This window comes from Carlito syrichta, unplaced genomic scaffold (genome assembly GCF_000164805.1).
Source record: "Carlito syrichta isolate Samal-C Ts95f unplaced genomic scaffold, Tarsius_syrichta-2.0.1 Scaffold138367, whole genome shotgun sequence".
In the NCBI taxonomy this organism is placed as follows: Eukaryota; Metazoa; Chordata; class Mammalia; order Primates; family Tarsiidae; genus Carlito; species Carlito syrichta.
In genome coordinates this window covers 127,176-144,624 of record NW_007082463.1, presented here as the reverse complement: position 1 = coordinate 144,624, position 17,449 = coordinate 127,176, and the positions used below count along the sequence as shown (strand labels likewise).

Below are 17,449 nucleotides of genomic sequence, written 5' to 3'. Positions count from 1 at the left end.
TTTTTTGGGGGGGATGAAATAAGGATTTGGCTCCAGCATAGATTTAAGGACCTTACATGCTCATGTGGCAGTAATCAGTTGGAGTTGAATAACGGTTATTACTTTTGGAATGGGCACAAGCTTCTAATTTGCCACAGCCCTCACCTCTCCCAAATGTTTTAACAAATAGCATATTAGGGTTACATTAGAGATGAGCCCCCTTCTTAAAAGCAGAAGTAACTCTTTTAATGGTGCATCTCTAAGAGTGTGGTGGAAAAATGATGGTCTCAAGAATATCTGCTTGTCTAAATGGGGCAGACACTTCTTACCAGGTCCATTTCCCTCATGTAAGTTACCTACCTTATGCCCTCTAGGCATTTTAATTTATGACTTCTAATCTAAACTTTTCAATCAGAATTATTTTCTCCTACACTGAAAACTGTTTACTACCTTGGTGGGCTAGAGAATTTAAGAATCATTCACTGTCAGATCATACCACAAACTCCTACCTAATTCACTATTCACTATACATTTGTTTTTTGTTTCATTCAACTTATTAACCCATAATCTGGGGTGTGACCTATGCCTCTTAATGGTTTTCAAAATGTATAATAAAAGGAGAGATGCCAAATGCAAAGAAATATCCCCAAGTTATAAATGACCTTCCAAATCTCATAAGAAGGTGAAGAAGGAAGAGTATCCTAAATAGGATACCAGGTGCCTCCCTCAGAGAAATAGAAGATGGCTTTAGCATAAAAGGGCTCCCATATGAGTGATCTCTCCAAAGGAAATAGATAAACAGGCAGTGGGATACAAGGAAGCAACTGTAAGTTTTGGAGACCAACAAATATGGGGTTGAATCTCCACCTTACCATGTATTCACAAACTATGTGATCTTGCTAAGTGCTTTGCTCTTTGTGATCCTAGGCTTCAAGCTTAAATACTCTGCCTTTTGGACTTGTGATGATTCTGAGCGCCAATGGGACACTGAACAAACACCAGTTCCCTTCTAAGCTCACAAAAGGAGATAAGCAAGTGTCCTTGTCTTGACACTAGTGGTTTAGCCATTCCGAATCACTTGGTGGCAGCATAGAGATACTTTTCCATTTTAATATCTGAAATAATTCTGTCACTAAAGAATAAAGGTTAATTGCAGAGGTATTTAAACTGTTGAAAGGAACTCATCACCAGTCCAGCAATATCAAAGCCTGTGAATGGTTGCTGTTCATTGCCATCTGAATGGCACTCAGCCTTTGTCTGTGGTTTCACAGACTTAAAACACTAAGATTTGTCTAAAGATTTTGTCTCTCTCAATTACCCACTTAGTGTCAAGAACCTGACTGTTGATGAGTGAGTCTCTTCCTGGTCTTAACCTGGGTAGGCTTGGAAATTGTATGTTTCGAGTAGACAGCTGGGCTGTACTATCTTTTCACCTGCCCACCCCCACAACCACGCTGACCCAAGGGCTGCATGCCTTTTACTTGGCTGTTTCCAGTACTATTTGTAAAAGCACTAGAGAAACTCAGTTCCTTTAAAAATGATTCATTAGTACCCGCTGTGTTCCAGGCACACACACTTGGGAGTTGTTTACCACCTAGGAGGAGAGGCAGATAAGTAAACAGAAAATTGCAGCACATACTCTACTTGCCAACAGTGGCAATTAAGATGAACACAGTGGGCTGTAGTTGCCTGGAAAGAGATGTCACCTAATGTGACTCTTCAAGAATATATAGACATTTTTCAGATGTTGGGAAAGGGGGACATTCTAGGCAGAGGGAATGGCATGAGCAAAGATATAGAGGTATGAAAAAACATGATGTAACTAAAAAAAATTCTAAACTACACAGTTTAATCTAACAAGAGTGTCAGAGGTCAACTGTGCCTAGAATGGAGGCTCCTGGAGAGGTAATTGTAAGGCGAGTGCGGAGAAAAGGAGAACGAGCTGGGAAGTCAGGCAAAAGGGAATTTATTAAAGGGAAATGAGAGGAAGACTGGTTCAAGAGACGAATCAGCCCCCTTGTTCTTTTGGTGGGTCCCTCTTATACCGCGTAGCTGGAGTTTGGTGGTCACATACTTCTGGGGTAACAGGTGCTAGTGGTAAGGTAGCCTTGAGGAAGCAGACTGGTGCTGGTGATCATGCAGCCTTGAGATGTATGTAACCTTGAGGAAGTAGGTGCCAGCAGCGAGAATAGGATGTCACTTAAGTAATGTGAGGTTAGCACAATGAGTTTCAGCATATTTCAACAGTTGGCCCCTCCATGTAAGCCCTATCAGTAATAATAACAGATACTTCTCAAGGTGCTAGGTGCCATGCTAAAGCAATTTACCTGTATTTATTCATCAACTCTCTGAAGTGGGTATTATTTAACACTCCCTATTGCATAGCTGAGTAGGTTGGGATTCAAACCCATGTCAGTTTTAGAACCTAAAATATGCCTAGAGTTTGGAAATAGAGGACAATTTACTTAACGTACGAAAGGTCTGCTGCTTTGGAGAGAATTGGCGCAGTCCTATAAGTGACAGGAAACCACTAAAGGAAGTTTAAAAGCAAGGAAAGTGATTAGGCATCAGAAAAGCTGGAATTGCAGGCCCTAGTTTATAGCTAACATTGTGACTTCAGATAAATTCCTTTCTTCTTTTGAACCTGTGCTTTTTCATTTGTAAAATAAGGAAGATTATCAAGGGCTGATTTTAACAATCCCTTTCAGCTCTTTTAGATTTTTGCTTCTCTAACTGGGAGTGGGAAAGGGACTAGATTTCTGACTGAAGAGACTTTAAGGCATTCTCTCCATATACTTTGTTGTTCTTTATACCCTTGCCTTGAATGTCTTCTTGCTTCTCTCTTTCTCCAAATACTATTTGACTGACTATGGTCATCATCGCATCCATTTCCCCACCCCTGTCTGTCTCTGAACCCCTCCAATTGCTAGCTAAGTTAACTATGTCTCACTTTGGCTTCTAACTATCTTCTATCTCGTATACTTTGCTACTTGTTTCCTTGTAATTTTTTCTTCTCATATATATTTTAGACCTCTTCTTTCCTTCTACTTTTAAGTTTCTCTTACCTACTACAGCACCTAACACGGTCTTGGTTACAAAGGGATATTGAAGCAAATCTTGTTAATCAGTTTCTTTCTCTTCTGGCAGTGTGTGTGAGCACAGCAAAGAGAATCTTATGACCCCCTCCAACATGGGGGTGATTTTTGGGCCCACCCTGATGAGAGCTCAGGAGGACACTGTGGCTGCCATGATGAACATCAAATTCCAGAACATCGTGGTGGAAATCTTAATTGAGCACTTTGGCAAGGTATGCATTTTCTGTTCTCAGCACCATTCCTCCAAATGTGACACTTTCTCCCAACTGCCTTTCAGGGTTGTGTCGCCCTCCTTGGCTCAAGCTGACAATGAAAGGAAATCCCATTATCATACAGTGACATTAAATGACAATTCTGACTCTGGAAAATGCATTAATTCAGCAAATATTGTTTAAGCATATAACCTTATTATCAGGCACCATGCTATATATTGGAGGTATTGAAGAAGTAAAAGGTTACTGTCTTTGCCTTTTAAGGAGTTAACAATGTAGTATGGAGACAGAAAATTAAATCGAGGAAAATGATAGGTATAAAAATGGTCTATGTACAATAAAATTGAGGGGAGAAGATATTTATCTTCTCACCCATTGATAGGTTCATGGCAAAAACCCCTATAACAAAAGACAGATTAGCAAAAAGAAAGCATACAAATTTATTTAGTAAGTTTTATTGTAAAAACAGCTTTCAGAAATAAAGCCCTAAAAAACAGGTAAACCTGTACGTTTGTATACTAAGTTTGGCAAAGTGAATTGCTATGAAGATATGTGACTAGAGGACAAAAGGGTATGATCTAATGGTAATAAACAGGAGGTCTTAGCAAGTCCTGTTTGCTTAGATTCATCTTGGTATTTCTTTGTCTTGGAGGATAAGCATGTTCTTTTCCTCCAGGTATAGGGAGGGTACTTCTGTAATGAAAGTTTATGACCTACCTTAGAGGAAGTTTAGATAATTCTTTTTGGCTTCGGGGAGAAGGATGTAAAAATGTCAGAGAGACCTTCCTGCTTCTGCTGTTTCTGCAAATGCCAAAGTGCCATATTTTGGGGTAGAGTGTCCTAAACTCTACCAAAACCATAAAGAAATAAATACGTATGCTTATTTGAATCCTATCTAATTCTAAAAAGAACTTTAAGTAGTGTATTTTATATTGTATACAAAATATGAGGAAGCATACATTATAGTCAGGCCAAGTTCAAAAGGTAAAACAAGGGTTGAGATAAAAAAAAATGAACCCAGGAATGAGACTAAGACAAGAAATATTTATTAATAAGTCTTGCACACTTGCTACAGATGGCCCTGCTTGTTAAACTATGAGCTCTCTGGCAGCTAGTGCCATTTCAGGGATGCATAATTCAATAAAGAGGGACAAGGAGATAAAAGCAATGGGATTTGGTGACTCGAAGTAGAAGATGTGGGAGAGGGGGATTTCTGAATCCTAATTTTCTGGCTTGTCTGACAGTGGATGGGGCTGTTCTTCATATATATAAGAAATACAGAATGGAAAAGTTTGGGAGAGATGGAGAAAAGTTTGGGGCAGGTTGGATTTGAGATTTCTGAAGATATTCAGAAAGCACTGCCTAGCATGTAGTTTCTTGTGTGAATTTAAAGCAGGGATCAGAAAACTTTTTCTTAAAGAATCATATACCAAATAAGTTAGGCTTTGCAGGAGATAAATCTCTGTCACAGCTACTCAACTCTGCCTTTGTAGTGGGAAAGCAGCCATTGACAGTATGTAAACAGATGGATGTGACTGTGTTCTAATGAAACTTTATTTACAAAACAGGAAACAGGCCTGTGGGCTGTAATTTGCTGACCCTTGATCTTGAGCCCATGTGCCATTTATTGATAAATTGATTCATTCATTCAACAGATATGCACTGAGTACCCATTATATGCCAGGTACTATTTTGGGAATTAGAGATACAGTCCTCATGGAGTTTATATTCCAAAGGAAGTTTAAAAAAAAACCCAGTATTCGTAGTAAGGAAAATATATAATATGTTAAATGGTAATGAGCATTAAGGACAAAAGCAGAGAAGGGAATTAGGACAAGCTGGGAAAGGGTTTTGCAATTTTAAATACAGTGAGGAAAGAAAGAAGCAAGGGAGTGAGGAAGGACTGACAGAGAAGATGACCTTTGAGCAGAGACCAATAGAAAGTAGAGGAATGATTTATTCAGCTATATAGGGAGAAAGCGTCCTAGGCTAAGGAAATGATAAGCAGAAAATCCCTGAGGCAGAAGTGTGCCTACCATATTCAAGGTACAACAAGGAAGCCAGATTGGTTAGAGTGGGTTAAGCAAAAGATGAAATAGAAAACAATGGTTCAAAGAGGCAATAGAGAGGGAAAGAAGAGTAGAGCCCGTAGTCCATTGGAAGGATTTTGTCTTTGGTCTGTCTGAGTAAAATAGTAGGACTTTGAGCCTGAGAGTGACATGATTTGACTTAGGTTTAATAGTACTATTTTGACTGCTATGTAGAGAAGAGCTGTGGAGGACTGGGTAGAAGCAAGGAGACTAATGAAGAGGCGATTTTAATAGAGCAATCTTAAGAAATGGTTGTACCTTGAATGAGGGTAGTAACAGTGGAGATGGTGAGAAGTGTCAAATTGAAAATATGTTTTGAAGGCAGAGCCACTAAGTTTTGCTGACAAATTGTTATGTGGCTTGTGGAAGAAAAAGAGAAATCATGGGTAATACCGAGATTTTTTTATCTGAGCAATTGGAAGGATGAAGTTGCCATTTGCTGAAATGAGTAAGACTGGAGGATGAGCAGTTTGAATGAGAAGAGCAGGATTCAGTTTGGGACATGTTAAGTTAGGTATGTCCATGAGACAGCTAAGGTCAGAGAAGGGAACAGGATTAAAGAAATAGACATTAGTCTCCAGTAGCATAGAGGTGGTAGTTAAAACCATGTGAGTGAATACTTTTGTCTGGGGAATACTTGTAGCAAGAGAATATACTTGCAGTGAACATGTGGAAACTGAAATTAAAAATATAATACCATTTACAATAACTTAAAAGAAATTTTAGGTATAAGTCTAACAAAGCGTTTGTGGAACTTATATGCTAAAAACTACAGAATACTGATTAAAAAATACAAAATCTAGTAGTTGAGAGACATACCGTGCTCGTGGAATGGAAGACAACATGGTAAAGATGTCAGCTATTTAAAAATTGATCTATAAATTTAAGACAGTCTATATAAAATTCTCAGCAATGTTGTTTGTAGATAAGGACAAGATTATACTAACATATATGGGAATACAAAGGAACTATAAGAGTTAACACAATTTTGTAAAAGAATTAACTGGGAAATAATATTAATACTATTTGCCAAATATTATTTGACGCATTTTACACATATTAGCATATTTACACCTCATCTCACATAAGAATAAACCACAACACAGAGAAGTTAGGTGACTCATCCAGGGTCACAGGGTTCAACATAAATACTGGAGCTCAAATTTGAAGCCAGGCAGTTGAAATCTACATGAGTCTACCTTAAGATCTTTGTTATGTTCTTAAAAATGGGTACCTGAAGCAAGTGGCGATGAAGGTCATTAAAGATAGAGAGCCAAGGAACTTTAAGGCAAGAATTGCTGAAGGGTCATCCACATAGTGAAGATATGTATTAGAAGATATTTTTCTAATCCTAGCATTTGGTGGTCAAATCATGGGTCTTGTATACCTGGCTAAGATGTTTTGTCTTTGTCCTGAGGGCAGCAGGGAATCATGGAAGCTCTTCAGTATATTATGATGCTTTGCATTTTAGATCTTCTAATTTATGTATAAGTGGATAAAGTAGGAACATCCATATGTTTTGTCCCTACTCCATTATTAATTTTAAATAGGTTTTTTTTCATTTTTATTCTATACATTTTTAGGGGAAAATGCCTATTTAAATTTTACCAGAGAATCTGTTCCTTGGCAAATGACCTCAGTTTTTTTTTTTTTTTTTTTTTTTATTGTGAAGTTGTGGGGTACAGTTAAGGGTTAGGTATACAATTGCGTTTCATTCAGGCACCCTGTTGATATGGGATGTTTCCCCGTTCCCAGACAGATATTTGCTACTGTTAATCCCATCTCCCTCCTTCCACCATAGTTTCCCAGTACGGTCAGTCATTTTCGTATAGTATTGCATTGGATGTTTAAGGTCCATTATATGAGTGAGAACATGTGATACTCGGATCTTTGTTTCTGTGAGAATGACCTCAGTTTTAACCCAGTTCATAAAATTGTGATTTTGCTGTGCCAGAAGCATATTCTGTGGCATGATTTGAAGAGCAATTAAAGTACTGGTTATCTGTTATTCTTAGTTTCTCATAGGATACCATTTCTACTAACCAGTGGTCACCTGCTGCGTGAGGTTGTCACACACTTGTAACCTGTAAATATGTGTTAAGTGATTGGAATTCTGACCTTTCTGTGATGCCAGAGATGTACTCTGACCATGTTTTCCAAATAAAGATATGGCAATCAAGGATCTTTTCTGATGTATGAATTTATTTCATATGAAACATCTTACATGGAGATATGAAATGAAGTCCCAGTTTATTATACATGTATCAAGTTGCCTTTTTTGAAAAAAAAGAAAAATATTGTGTGGGTGAAATTGCTTAAGAAATTCTGGACCTTATGTAGGTGTAACCTCATTGGATAGTTGTGGGGATTAAAAGAGATAATATATGTGAGAGCTGATGCTGCTCTACATGTATCTGGGATTATATGTTCCTGCCAGGTTGTTCAGTTAATGGGATATGTTTTTACAGTTGACATATATTATAATTTCATTAATGTGTTTTTTCCATTTACACTTTCTCATTAATAGAAAAGGGCTTAAACACATTGGTTTTAAGTTTCTCTGTCATTCACTTCCTTTAGCCTCTCTTTTAAGAACATCCAGATCTGTAAGTAAAATTTAAATGGATCAAATAATTGAGACTTAAAGGAGTCTGTTCCTACGTTTTTCTTAAAAATTTTTAAAAAAGAATTTGAATCATTTTCCCTAAAATACTTCTTTTCTAAGTTAAAAAGTAGGTACGTGATGGGGGAAGAAGGTCTTCCTCTACAGAACAATGAATGTTGTCATCAATTATTCTGAAGTTCTCTCTCTTCCCATCTTACCGCACAGTGTGTATCAGGGTGCCCAAACCTGATCTTGCTAGCTTGAGGCACAGAGGTAATTTGGACCAACAGAGGAACGTTGACTTCTGTTCTCTGAACATTTTGTTTTGGGGAGCTGCCGGGAATTACCGGGGAAGAGAGAGGTCAGCTCTGAGGGCAGTTCTTAGCAATTTAGTTTTGAGGACAGAGCTATTTCACCTAAGGGAACAAAATATGGGATAGATCCATTTGAATATTAGAACTTGAAAGAGGCCCTAAAGACCTTCAGGCCCAGACTTTTCACTTTCTATAAAACCTCTTTTCATATGCCACAGTAGTGGTAGCAGACTTGCATTTCTTCAGCTCCATTGCCATTTGTCTACTTTTAGGAACCTCAGTTCACCCCAACTAGTTTATAAAAGAACTCAGATACCAGCACCAAACTCTTACTAGTTGTTTCACTCGTGTTTTGCAAGCTCATTTTCTCATCTACGCAACCTGGCATCAGCCATTTTTCTCATTTATTGCTCCTGAGACCCCACTGTATTGGAGCTAAAAGCCGGTGGCATCTGCCTCCTTAGACTGAGATTTGTATTCAGTGACTATGGAATCATGCTATGAACCCAGTGTGGAACAATGTACTTTTAGCTCATTTAGTCCTTATTTTAACTGCAAGTAATGGATATTATTTTCATTTCTTAGATTAGGAAACGAAGGCATTTAAATCTAGGTCTATCAGGTTAAGTCTGCACACTGGGGAAGGAAGACCCATTTATGTGAGATATTGAAGACAGCAATGAATTGTGCATCACTGTTGTTGACTTAGTTGTTCAGTCTCCTTGAGTTCCCTCCTCATGACCAATCATTCTCTTTTACTGGGTAGGTAGCTGCTTTTAAATTATACAGGATCTTGCCTCACTGCATTAAATATAGTTTTCTGGAGAATAATTGATTATTTTTGTGACAATTAGCAAATCTATTATCTTTTGAGAATAAAAAAAGAAAAATAGAATTATCTATTATCAGTGTATGACGAAATGGATTTTAGTCTTCTCTCTAAAGATGTATGGTTAGAAGCCATGGTTGAGAGAACCAGAAAACTGGATAGTACAGTCTTCACTGCAAACATAGATAGTTAAGGGCAGTTCTTCCTGTAAACTGGCTGAAGAAAGCTGGGTTCTCTATGTGGAGTTTGTGGGAACACCACTGCTGCCTATGTACCCAAATGGCCAAATGGGACCTCATCCAGGAAAAAAAAACTAATGTTGTAGAAATGTAGTGGATTTGAAGAGGAAAACAAGAGTCCCTTTTAAGACATGACTCTGATTTATGTATTTTTCAGACGCCCTGTCTAGCAACCTGGAAGAAACAGACCTTTCCAATCCTCTCTTCTTTCTCTAAAATGTGGTTTCTGTGAATTATGATGTGCCACCAGAGGGCAGTAAGAGAACAGATGAATGTGTCCCTTCACCTTTTTGGAATAATAGATAGGTAGACAGATATTGTAACCTAAAAGTAAATGCAAATGTATAGTTATATTTTACACATTTTCATGTATAGATTTATGTTATATATATATTTATGTTTTAAAAATGCATCTCTACCTTCAGTTACATATTTTTATATTATATGCATATATATTTTATATTTACATATGTATGAGGGTACATGTAAAGATAGAATAAGAGAGAACCTAATTAAGTCTGATCTCTACGTCATTGAATTTAATTTATGAAATGATAAGCTTAAGCTGAAAGTTATTAAAAATAGCATTTTATTGGTCTGTACATGTGAATCTGATATGTAGTTAGTTGAGAATTTGGCAGACATTTTCAAATGAATCTTCACAAAATATCTTTACATATGAATAGTAAGATCAAGATGTATCCTGAATAAAAATATTATTGAGCAGAGAATTATTAAGATTGAGAGATTTCAGATGTGTTCATTAGTCATAATGAATCTTTGAAAATGTAGCTTCAAGTTTTTAACCCTGGCTAAGTGAAAATCTTCACGTATTCTCCAAAAGCCCAGTTCTCTTTAGCTTTGAAGTTAGGTCAGGACCTGTTTTAGGTGAATAAGCATGTGTAAGTCCAATGAGTTAGGGGTAGTGTTTGAGAGGGCCAAATGAGTGTACCTTGGCAACTAGACTGAGGAAACACAGTCTGTTGATAGTGCCAATAGAAGTTTCAATAGAGAAGCATTGAGAGGCTGGTTAGACTTTTTCTTTGCTCTGAGATTTGGGGACTGATGACTGGGTGACTGCTACTTTCTTGGATTAAGACTTTTTACAAAGAACCCTGAATATGATCAGGCCACCTCTGTAGGCTTTCCAGACATCCCCAGAAGTAAGTATGTAATGGAAAGAATGGAAAAATAACTTTGAGCTTTGTTTCCCTCATTTTAAAAATGGGATTGATAATTAGGCCTACCTCACAGAATTGTTGGGAGGATTCAATAAGTTAAATGTTTCATGTATTTTATATATAGTGTATTGCCCACCATATTTAAGTATTTCCACATGTCCTATACCACCACCCCTGTACCATACTGACAGAAGATGAACACTATCTTACTGATGGTATTCTCCCATAATCCTTTTACCTTAGTATCTATTAAGTCTTAGTAGTCAAGAGGCTTTTCTTAGAGGTCCATTGTTTGTTTATGGTTGTTAAATGATAGAGAAATCCTACTTCCCCAGTCTACAATATCCTAAAGTGGTCTAAAAGGAAAACTCTACTTGAAATCTTACCATCTCATTCTTAGCAGAAAACGCACAATCCGTGCTGAGCAGATAGAACTATTCTTAATAGGATCTGCCTTTATTCTCTATCTCCCTTGGTATTCTCTTCTCAAGACAACTGGCCGGGGCAATGGGCAATTAGATGTAATCAGTGGAAGTCTACAACTGTTAGCTATAATCAATGGGAGTCTACAACTGTTTCCTATAAGAGGTACTGTGTTTTAAGGGGAGAGGGCACCAGATTGGGCATTAGAAGTCTTTGGTTCTAGTCTCAGTTCTACCATCTGCTAGCTTTGGGGCCTTGGGAAGATAGTTTCTTCTCTTTGGACATTGGCTTTTCCATAAGTATTATGTATGAGTAGAACTAGATAGGATTCTAGAATGTTACGTCTAAAAGGTTATTAAAGACTATGTGTTGTTGAGACCAAAGGCAGCCTTAGTGACAGCCCTCTTAAAAAAAGTTGGCTCTTGGTAACAACAGACGTGACATTTTCAAAGTTCTGTACATACTCTAAGCAAACTTGGTGACACACTTGATGTTTAATGTAGTCTGTGCCAAATGCTAAGAGCTCATTGTTTTTGACCCTGTTGCCACCTTTGTTTCTAATGTAGTTCAGAGTATGGTTTTTGCTAATTTCACCAGACTTCAGAAAGCTCATCATAGCCTCAGCCAGAGTGTAAGTGGAGACTCAGTTGGAAAGCTGGGATTTATCAAGGCCAAGTCTTGTAGCTTTAATTTATAGAAAGGCGAGTTTTTTGAGGGGATACAATCTGATATTTGTAGCCCCGTAACAGCATCTGGAAAGAATCTGGACAGTTGCTCAGTTCTGCCAAGATTTCCAAGTGTTAGAATGAATCTGGATCTCTTGGCCTTTGGCAACTGGAAATGACTATTTTATGTTAAATTTCTCTTTTACACCTAAAACCATGAAAGAATCTGGAAAGAGGTGAATATGTGACCAAACTCAGGCAAGTACTTTATTAACCCTCTTCTTGGTGAAGGTGATACCTCTCCTGGCAAAGCTTTAGAGCCTAACAAATATTATCATCCAGATTTAGTTCCCAGAAGACTTTAGGAGAGGTATTCCCAGGAGTTGGCCTCCTGACTACAGACTCAAGCAACAGCTAAGGCCCAACAGAATGAAATAATATTTCCTGAATCCTGAATTCTCTTAGACCAGGGCTTTAGAATTCAATTTGGTGCCAACCATGTGCCCAGAAAACAAATAAGCACTGATGTACCCCCAGACTCTGCTCTGGTCACCCTGTGGGATATTTTCTGAAATCACTATCAAAGACCATGAAACCCTAGCAGTTCTTAACCAGGCTACAAAAAAGCCAAATCTGTCTGTCCTCCTCTTTCTGAATTTTTGAAGGGTGGGAAAATAAGCTCTGCCTGATACTGTTTCCACTCAAGAAATTCTTTTTTAAACTTAAAATGTTTCCTTCTATGGTTCATAGTGGAAAGAGTGTTAGCCTTGAAGTCAGACACATCTGAGTTCATATCATAGCCCTGCCACTTATTATCAGGTGACCTTGGATAATGCACAGTATTCCCAGCCAAGCTTTTGGCCTCAAATCCCTTCTTTAGTCTTTTCCCCAGTGAGTCAGTTCCTACTTATTTATTTAGCTATAGAAGAACCACTGCAGTGTCCAGAGGAGGGAAAACGAGTGCTTATACCCTGCCAAGTTCTATTGATAATTTATGCAGCTTTCCAATTACTCTCTTCTCCTTTAATCCTGTGGAAGGGGTGGCTAGAGGGATTTATTCTGTGGTGGACTTAGTGTGCTAGTTGATCAACCATGTCCTTCAAGCTCAAGTTCTATTTGGAGAGAAAGGAATTTGTGTTCAGAGGAAGGAATTTGTGAGCAATCAAAAAACAAGTTAATATATGTAAAGCACTTACTATTGCGCTTCACACATAGTAGATATTGTATAGGAGTTGACCATGAAAACTAACACTGGCCCGTGGTTTGAACTTGGAAAATGTTTATTTATTTCCTCAGAGCCATTTTATTCAGTCTTCTGGGTCAGCTAGTACCACAATTTACTCTCTAATACTGCTATCACTTCTCCTTTACACAGATTACAAAAGATGCATGGGAATTAGTTTTGCATCTTATGCCACTTCATATTTGACTTTGTAGAAAATCCCATGCACGGTGACTTTCCCATTCCTTTAGGATTTTTTTCTGCTATTTTTAAAGGGTAGATCCATTATCCCATCTTCAGAACCTGCTTACAATAAGTCCTTTCATGAATACTCAAGAAGCCAGTGGGGAATTGGGTAGAGCAGACCGAGTTTCTTTTCTTGGGCCTCTCCTAATTCCTTGTCATCTCTGAAAGATTTCTTATTAAAATTGGGCTGCCAACAGTAAGTCAAGAGATCTTGGGCTCATCCTTTCTTTCTTTCCTCCTCTCTTAAGAGAAACTATGAAGTTTCTCCCACGTTTTTATTTCCAATCCCACTAGTTATATCTGTAGTGTACAGTTTTTTCAGGGCATTAATGATATCCGTTCATTCAGTAAATATTAGCTAAATTCTTATTATGTACTAGGTAAAATTCTAGATACCAGTAAACAATAAAAGGCTCTTGTTTCATGTTTCTACTGGGGAGAGACAGATGATTAAAAAAAAAAGTAGTATATTTATCAGGTGGTAATGAGTGCTCTGAAGAAAAATAAAGCAGGGTAAGGGGTTATGATTTCACAGAAAGTGGTCAAAGAATGTTGCTGTTAATGTGCTATTTAGGCAGATAATTGAATAAAAGTAAGGTTATAAGTCATGGTGAATATCTTTGAGAAGAGCAGTTCCATAAATAGTGAAAACCAAGTGATCCTGAGGCAGAAGTGTATTTGGCATGTTGAACAGCAAAGAGACCAGAGTGATTGGGAGCAAAGAAGACAATTTACTGCATTTATTTTCCCAAGGGAATAGCAGTAACACACAGGTTAAAACTCATCATTTAAAAAGAGATGTGAGAACAGTCTCGGCAATATATGGAGACTTTGTCTCTTAAAAAAGCATTAAAAATTAGCAGGGCATAGTGGCGTATACCTGCAGTCCAGCTATTTGGGAGGTTGAGGTGAGAGTATCGCTTGAGTCCAAGAGGCCAAGGCTACAGTGAGCTGTTACCTCATCACTGCTCTCCCTGTGTGGGTGACAGAATGAGACCTTGAGGGGTGGTGAGGGAGAGGGAGGAGGAGAGAGGTTAAGAGAGAGAGAGATGAAGTAAGGCCTTTGGAGGGCCCACAGAACAAAAAGAGAAGTAAGTGGATTCTTCCTACCACAGTAATTGCCAATATTTCCACATTAAAGCTTGGCTCAGAGGTTTACATCTGTAGGCCAGCTTGGGGAAGATGTTGCAATCCATGATGACTACAGGATTATGCAGGCCACATTTTAATTTTAGAGAGAACACACAACAGGAAATGTTGTCTCTGCTTTTCTAGACTTCTCTTAGATAATATTTTTAAGCCTACCAAGCAACTTCTCTGAGCCCTACTTACTGGCACATAGGCAGAACTGGTGTCAAGAGGCTCCTGACCAGTGTCTCAGTATACTTGGAGCAGACAGGGCCTATGGATAACACCTTGTCCAGGTGGAATTGGCAGCCCTCATCATAAACCCTACAAGTCAGTGAGCCCATGTCTGTTTTAAGGTATGAGTAGCTCCTTGAAGAAGAGCAATCTGTGAGGAAGAGGTTTTGTCAATGAGAAGTGAATAATTTTTATAACTGGAGGAAGGAAATAGGTCATTTAATCTGACAGAAAGCTTGAATAGCCATTAAGTTCACAACCCCTGATTTGCATCGCATATAACCACTTCACCTCCTATTGCTCTAAACTTAACCTTTCTCTCTGTTCCTCCATCCGTATCCCCCTTTTTCTTTCCTCTTTTCCTTTCTCTATCTCTTCCTCTGTGTTTGTCTCTGCCTCTCTCCAAGGAAAATGGGTTTAAGTTCTTTTTAGGGTTGGTAATAATTATAATAGTTACCATTTATTGGGTGCTTAACATGTTCCAGACTAGATTCTCTACATACAGGTATACCTAGTTTCACTATACTTCACTTTGTTAGGTGTTGCAAATATTGTGGGTTTTTTTTTAAACAAATTGAAGGTTTGTGGCAATCTTTGCTTTGAGCAATTCTATTGGTGCTATTTTTCTAACAGCATGTGTTCATTTGTTTCTGTCATATTTTGGCAATTATAACAATATTTTAAACGTTTTTATTCTTCCTTTCTCTGTTGTGGTGCTATATGATCAATTACTGATGTAATTGTTTTGGGGTACCATAAACTGCACCCATATAAGACAGTGAAGTTCATCAAGAAATGTATATTCTGACTGCTCCACTGCCCAGCATCTCCTGCTCTCTCTTCCTGTCCTTGGGCCTCTCTACTCCCTGAGACACAACAATATTGAAATTAGGCCAATCAAGTACCCTCCAATGACCTCTAAGTGTTCAAGTGAAAGGAAGAGTCACATGTCTCCCACTTTAAATAAAAAACTAGAAATGATTAAGCTTAATGAGGAAGGCATGTTAAAGGCTGAGATAGGCTGAAAGCTAGGCCTCTATTGCCAGTTAGCCAAATTATGAATGCAAAGGGAAAGTTATTGAAGGAAATTCAAAGTGCTATTCCAGTGAAAACACAAACGACAAGAAAACAAAACAGCTGTATTACTGATATAGTAAAACTTTTAGTGGTCTGGATAGAAGATCAAACCACCCATAACATTCCCTTAAGCCAAAGTCTAATCCAGAGGATGGTTGTAACTCTTCACTTCTGTGAAGGTTGAGAGAGGTTGCAGCTGCAAAAGAAAAGTTGGAAGCTAGCAGAGGTTGGTTCATGAGGTTTAAAAGTGCAAGGTGAAGCAACAAATGATCCAGAAGATCCAGCTATAATCATTGATGAAGGTGGCAACACTAAACAAATTCCCTCTTAGGTGAAAGAGTGAAACAGCCGTATATTGGAAGAAGATGCCATGTGGGACATTGATAGCTAGAAATGCCAATGCTAGGCTTCAAAGCACCAAAGAACAGGCTGATTCTCTTGTTAGGGGCTAATGCAGCTGGTGACTTTAGGTTGAAGCCGGTGCTCATTTACTATTCTGAAAATCCTAGTTTGAGATACATCTGGGATATCCATAAGGCAATCTTGAGCAGGCAATTAGAGATACTACTATAGAAATCAGTAGAGAAATCTGGTAGTGCAAGTTGTGCGAGTAGATGAAACTGTTGAGAGAGTGAAAGACTAGATTAGTGAGATCATTAGAAGCCTGAGAACACAATCCTGGAGAAGATCAACATTCAGAGAGAGCCACTGAAGGAGACTAGGCAGTGTTCAGAGAAGTAGGAATGTGGTCGATCAGGAAGATCAGGAAAGCCATTTTTAGAGAAGGAATGATTAAATGTGTCAAATATTGAACCAAAGCCAAAATAAGGTTTGAAAAGTGCCTATTGGATTTGGCAATTAGGTGGCCAGTGTTGAATAATGTGAAAACAGTTACAGAAGACTGATGGGAGCAGAGACCAGGCTGAGGAGTAAATTGAGGATGAAGAAAAGGAGGCCAAACTGTCTGGAAAGTGAAGAAGAAAAATATTGTGATAGCATTTTGGGGGATTGGGGAACTGGGTTTCAGACAGGAGAGACTTAAGTTAGTTTAAATGCTTTTGAGAAACAGCAGTGTAAGACAGGAGATCAATGGTGGAGGAAGGTACCTGAAGAAAGGAAGAAATGAAATGGGATCCAGAGCATAGGTAGAGACATTCTCTTTAGATAGAAAGTGAGGAGGAGACAAGGTAAATTTATCAGTGTGAATGCCAGTGAATGTCAGTATGGGGTAAGAAAGTTGAAGAAGTTTACTTCTAATGACCTCTCTATTCTCTGAAGTATGAGGTGAGGCCATCTGGGACGGGGGACTGTCTATGGTCAGATGGATCATGAATGCCTCAGCAAGGATGACATCTAATTGAGCAAGGGGAAATCATAGATGATGAGTTTTCTCAACTAATAACTCATTTTGGTGCAGTCAGAAAAGATTGTTAGATGTATGAATGCTTGTCCATAAATACACTAAATAAAATCCTATTTTCTTTCACTCAACTTTTCCAAAGTGTTTTCAGAAATTCAGTTCAAGATTAAAATTTTCTTGGATGCCACCATCACTTAGTAAATATGTTCTCATTTGTTATTCCTGTTCATTTTTCTAGACCCAGGTTTTGCATCCTCGACACTATTTTGACATTTCAGGCCTATAATTCTTTGTTGTGTGGATGGTCGTGTACGTTGTAGGATGTGTTTAGTACCATCCCTGGCCTCTCCTCACTAGGTACAAACTCCCCTCCCCCAGTTGTGACAATAAATATTTTCACAGATGTCATGAGATATTCCCTTGGGGACAGAAGTGCCCCCAGTTGAGAGGTTCTATTTCTAGATCAAATGCAAAGGCACTGGAGAGAAAGAAGGGGAATTTACGTGCATTTATCAATTCTTCATGACAACTGTACTTGAAGGTAGGCATG

The 17,449-nt window shown here is 38.3% G+C and overlaps 1 protein-coding gene across 1 annotated transcript in view; it reads left to right on the top strand.

The window, feature by feature from the left end:
* Window positions 1–17,449, top strand: part of OPHN1 (oligophrenin 1) — a gene marked incomplete at its 5' end in the record, with an annotated part of 165,607 nt that overhangs the window by 118,454 nt on the left and 29,704 nt on the right. The window contains one exon of the mRNA XM_008049831.2: window positions 3,127–3,286. Within this exon, the coding sequence (XP_008048022.1) occupies window positions 3,127–3,286 (160 nt within the window). The remainder of the gene's footprint in view (window positions 1–3,126; window positions 3,287–17,449) is intronic.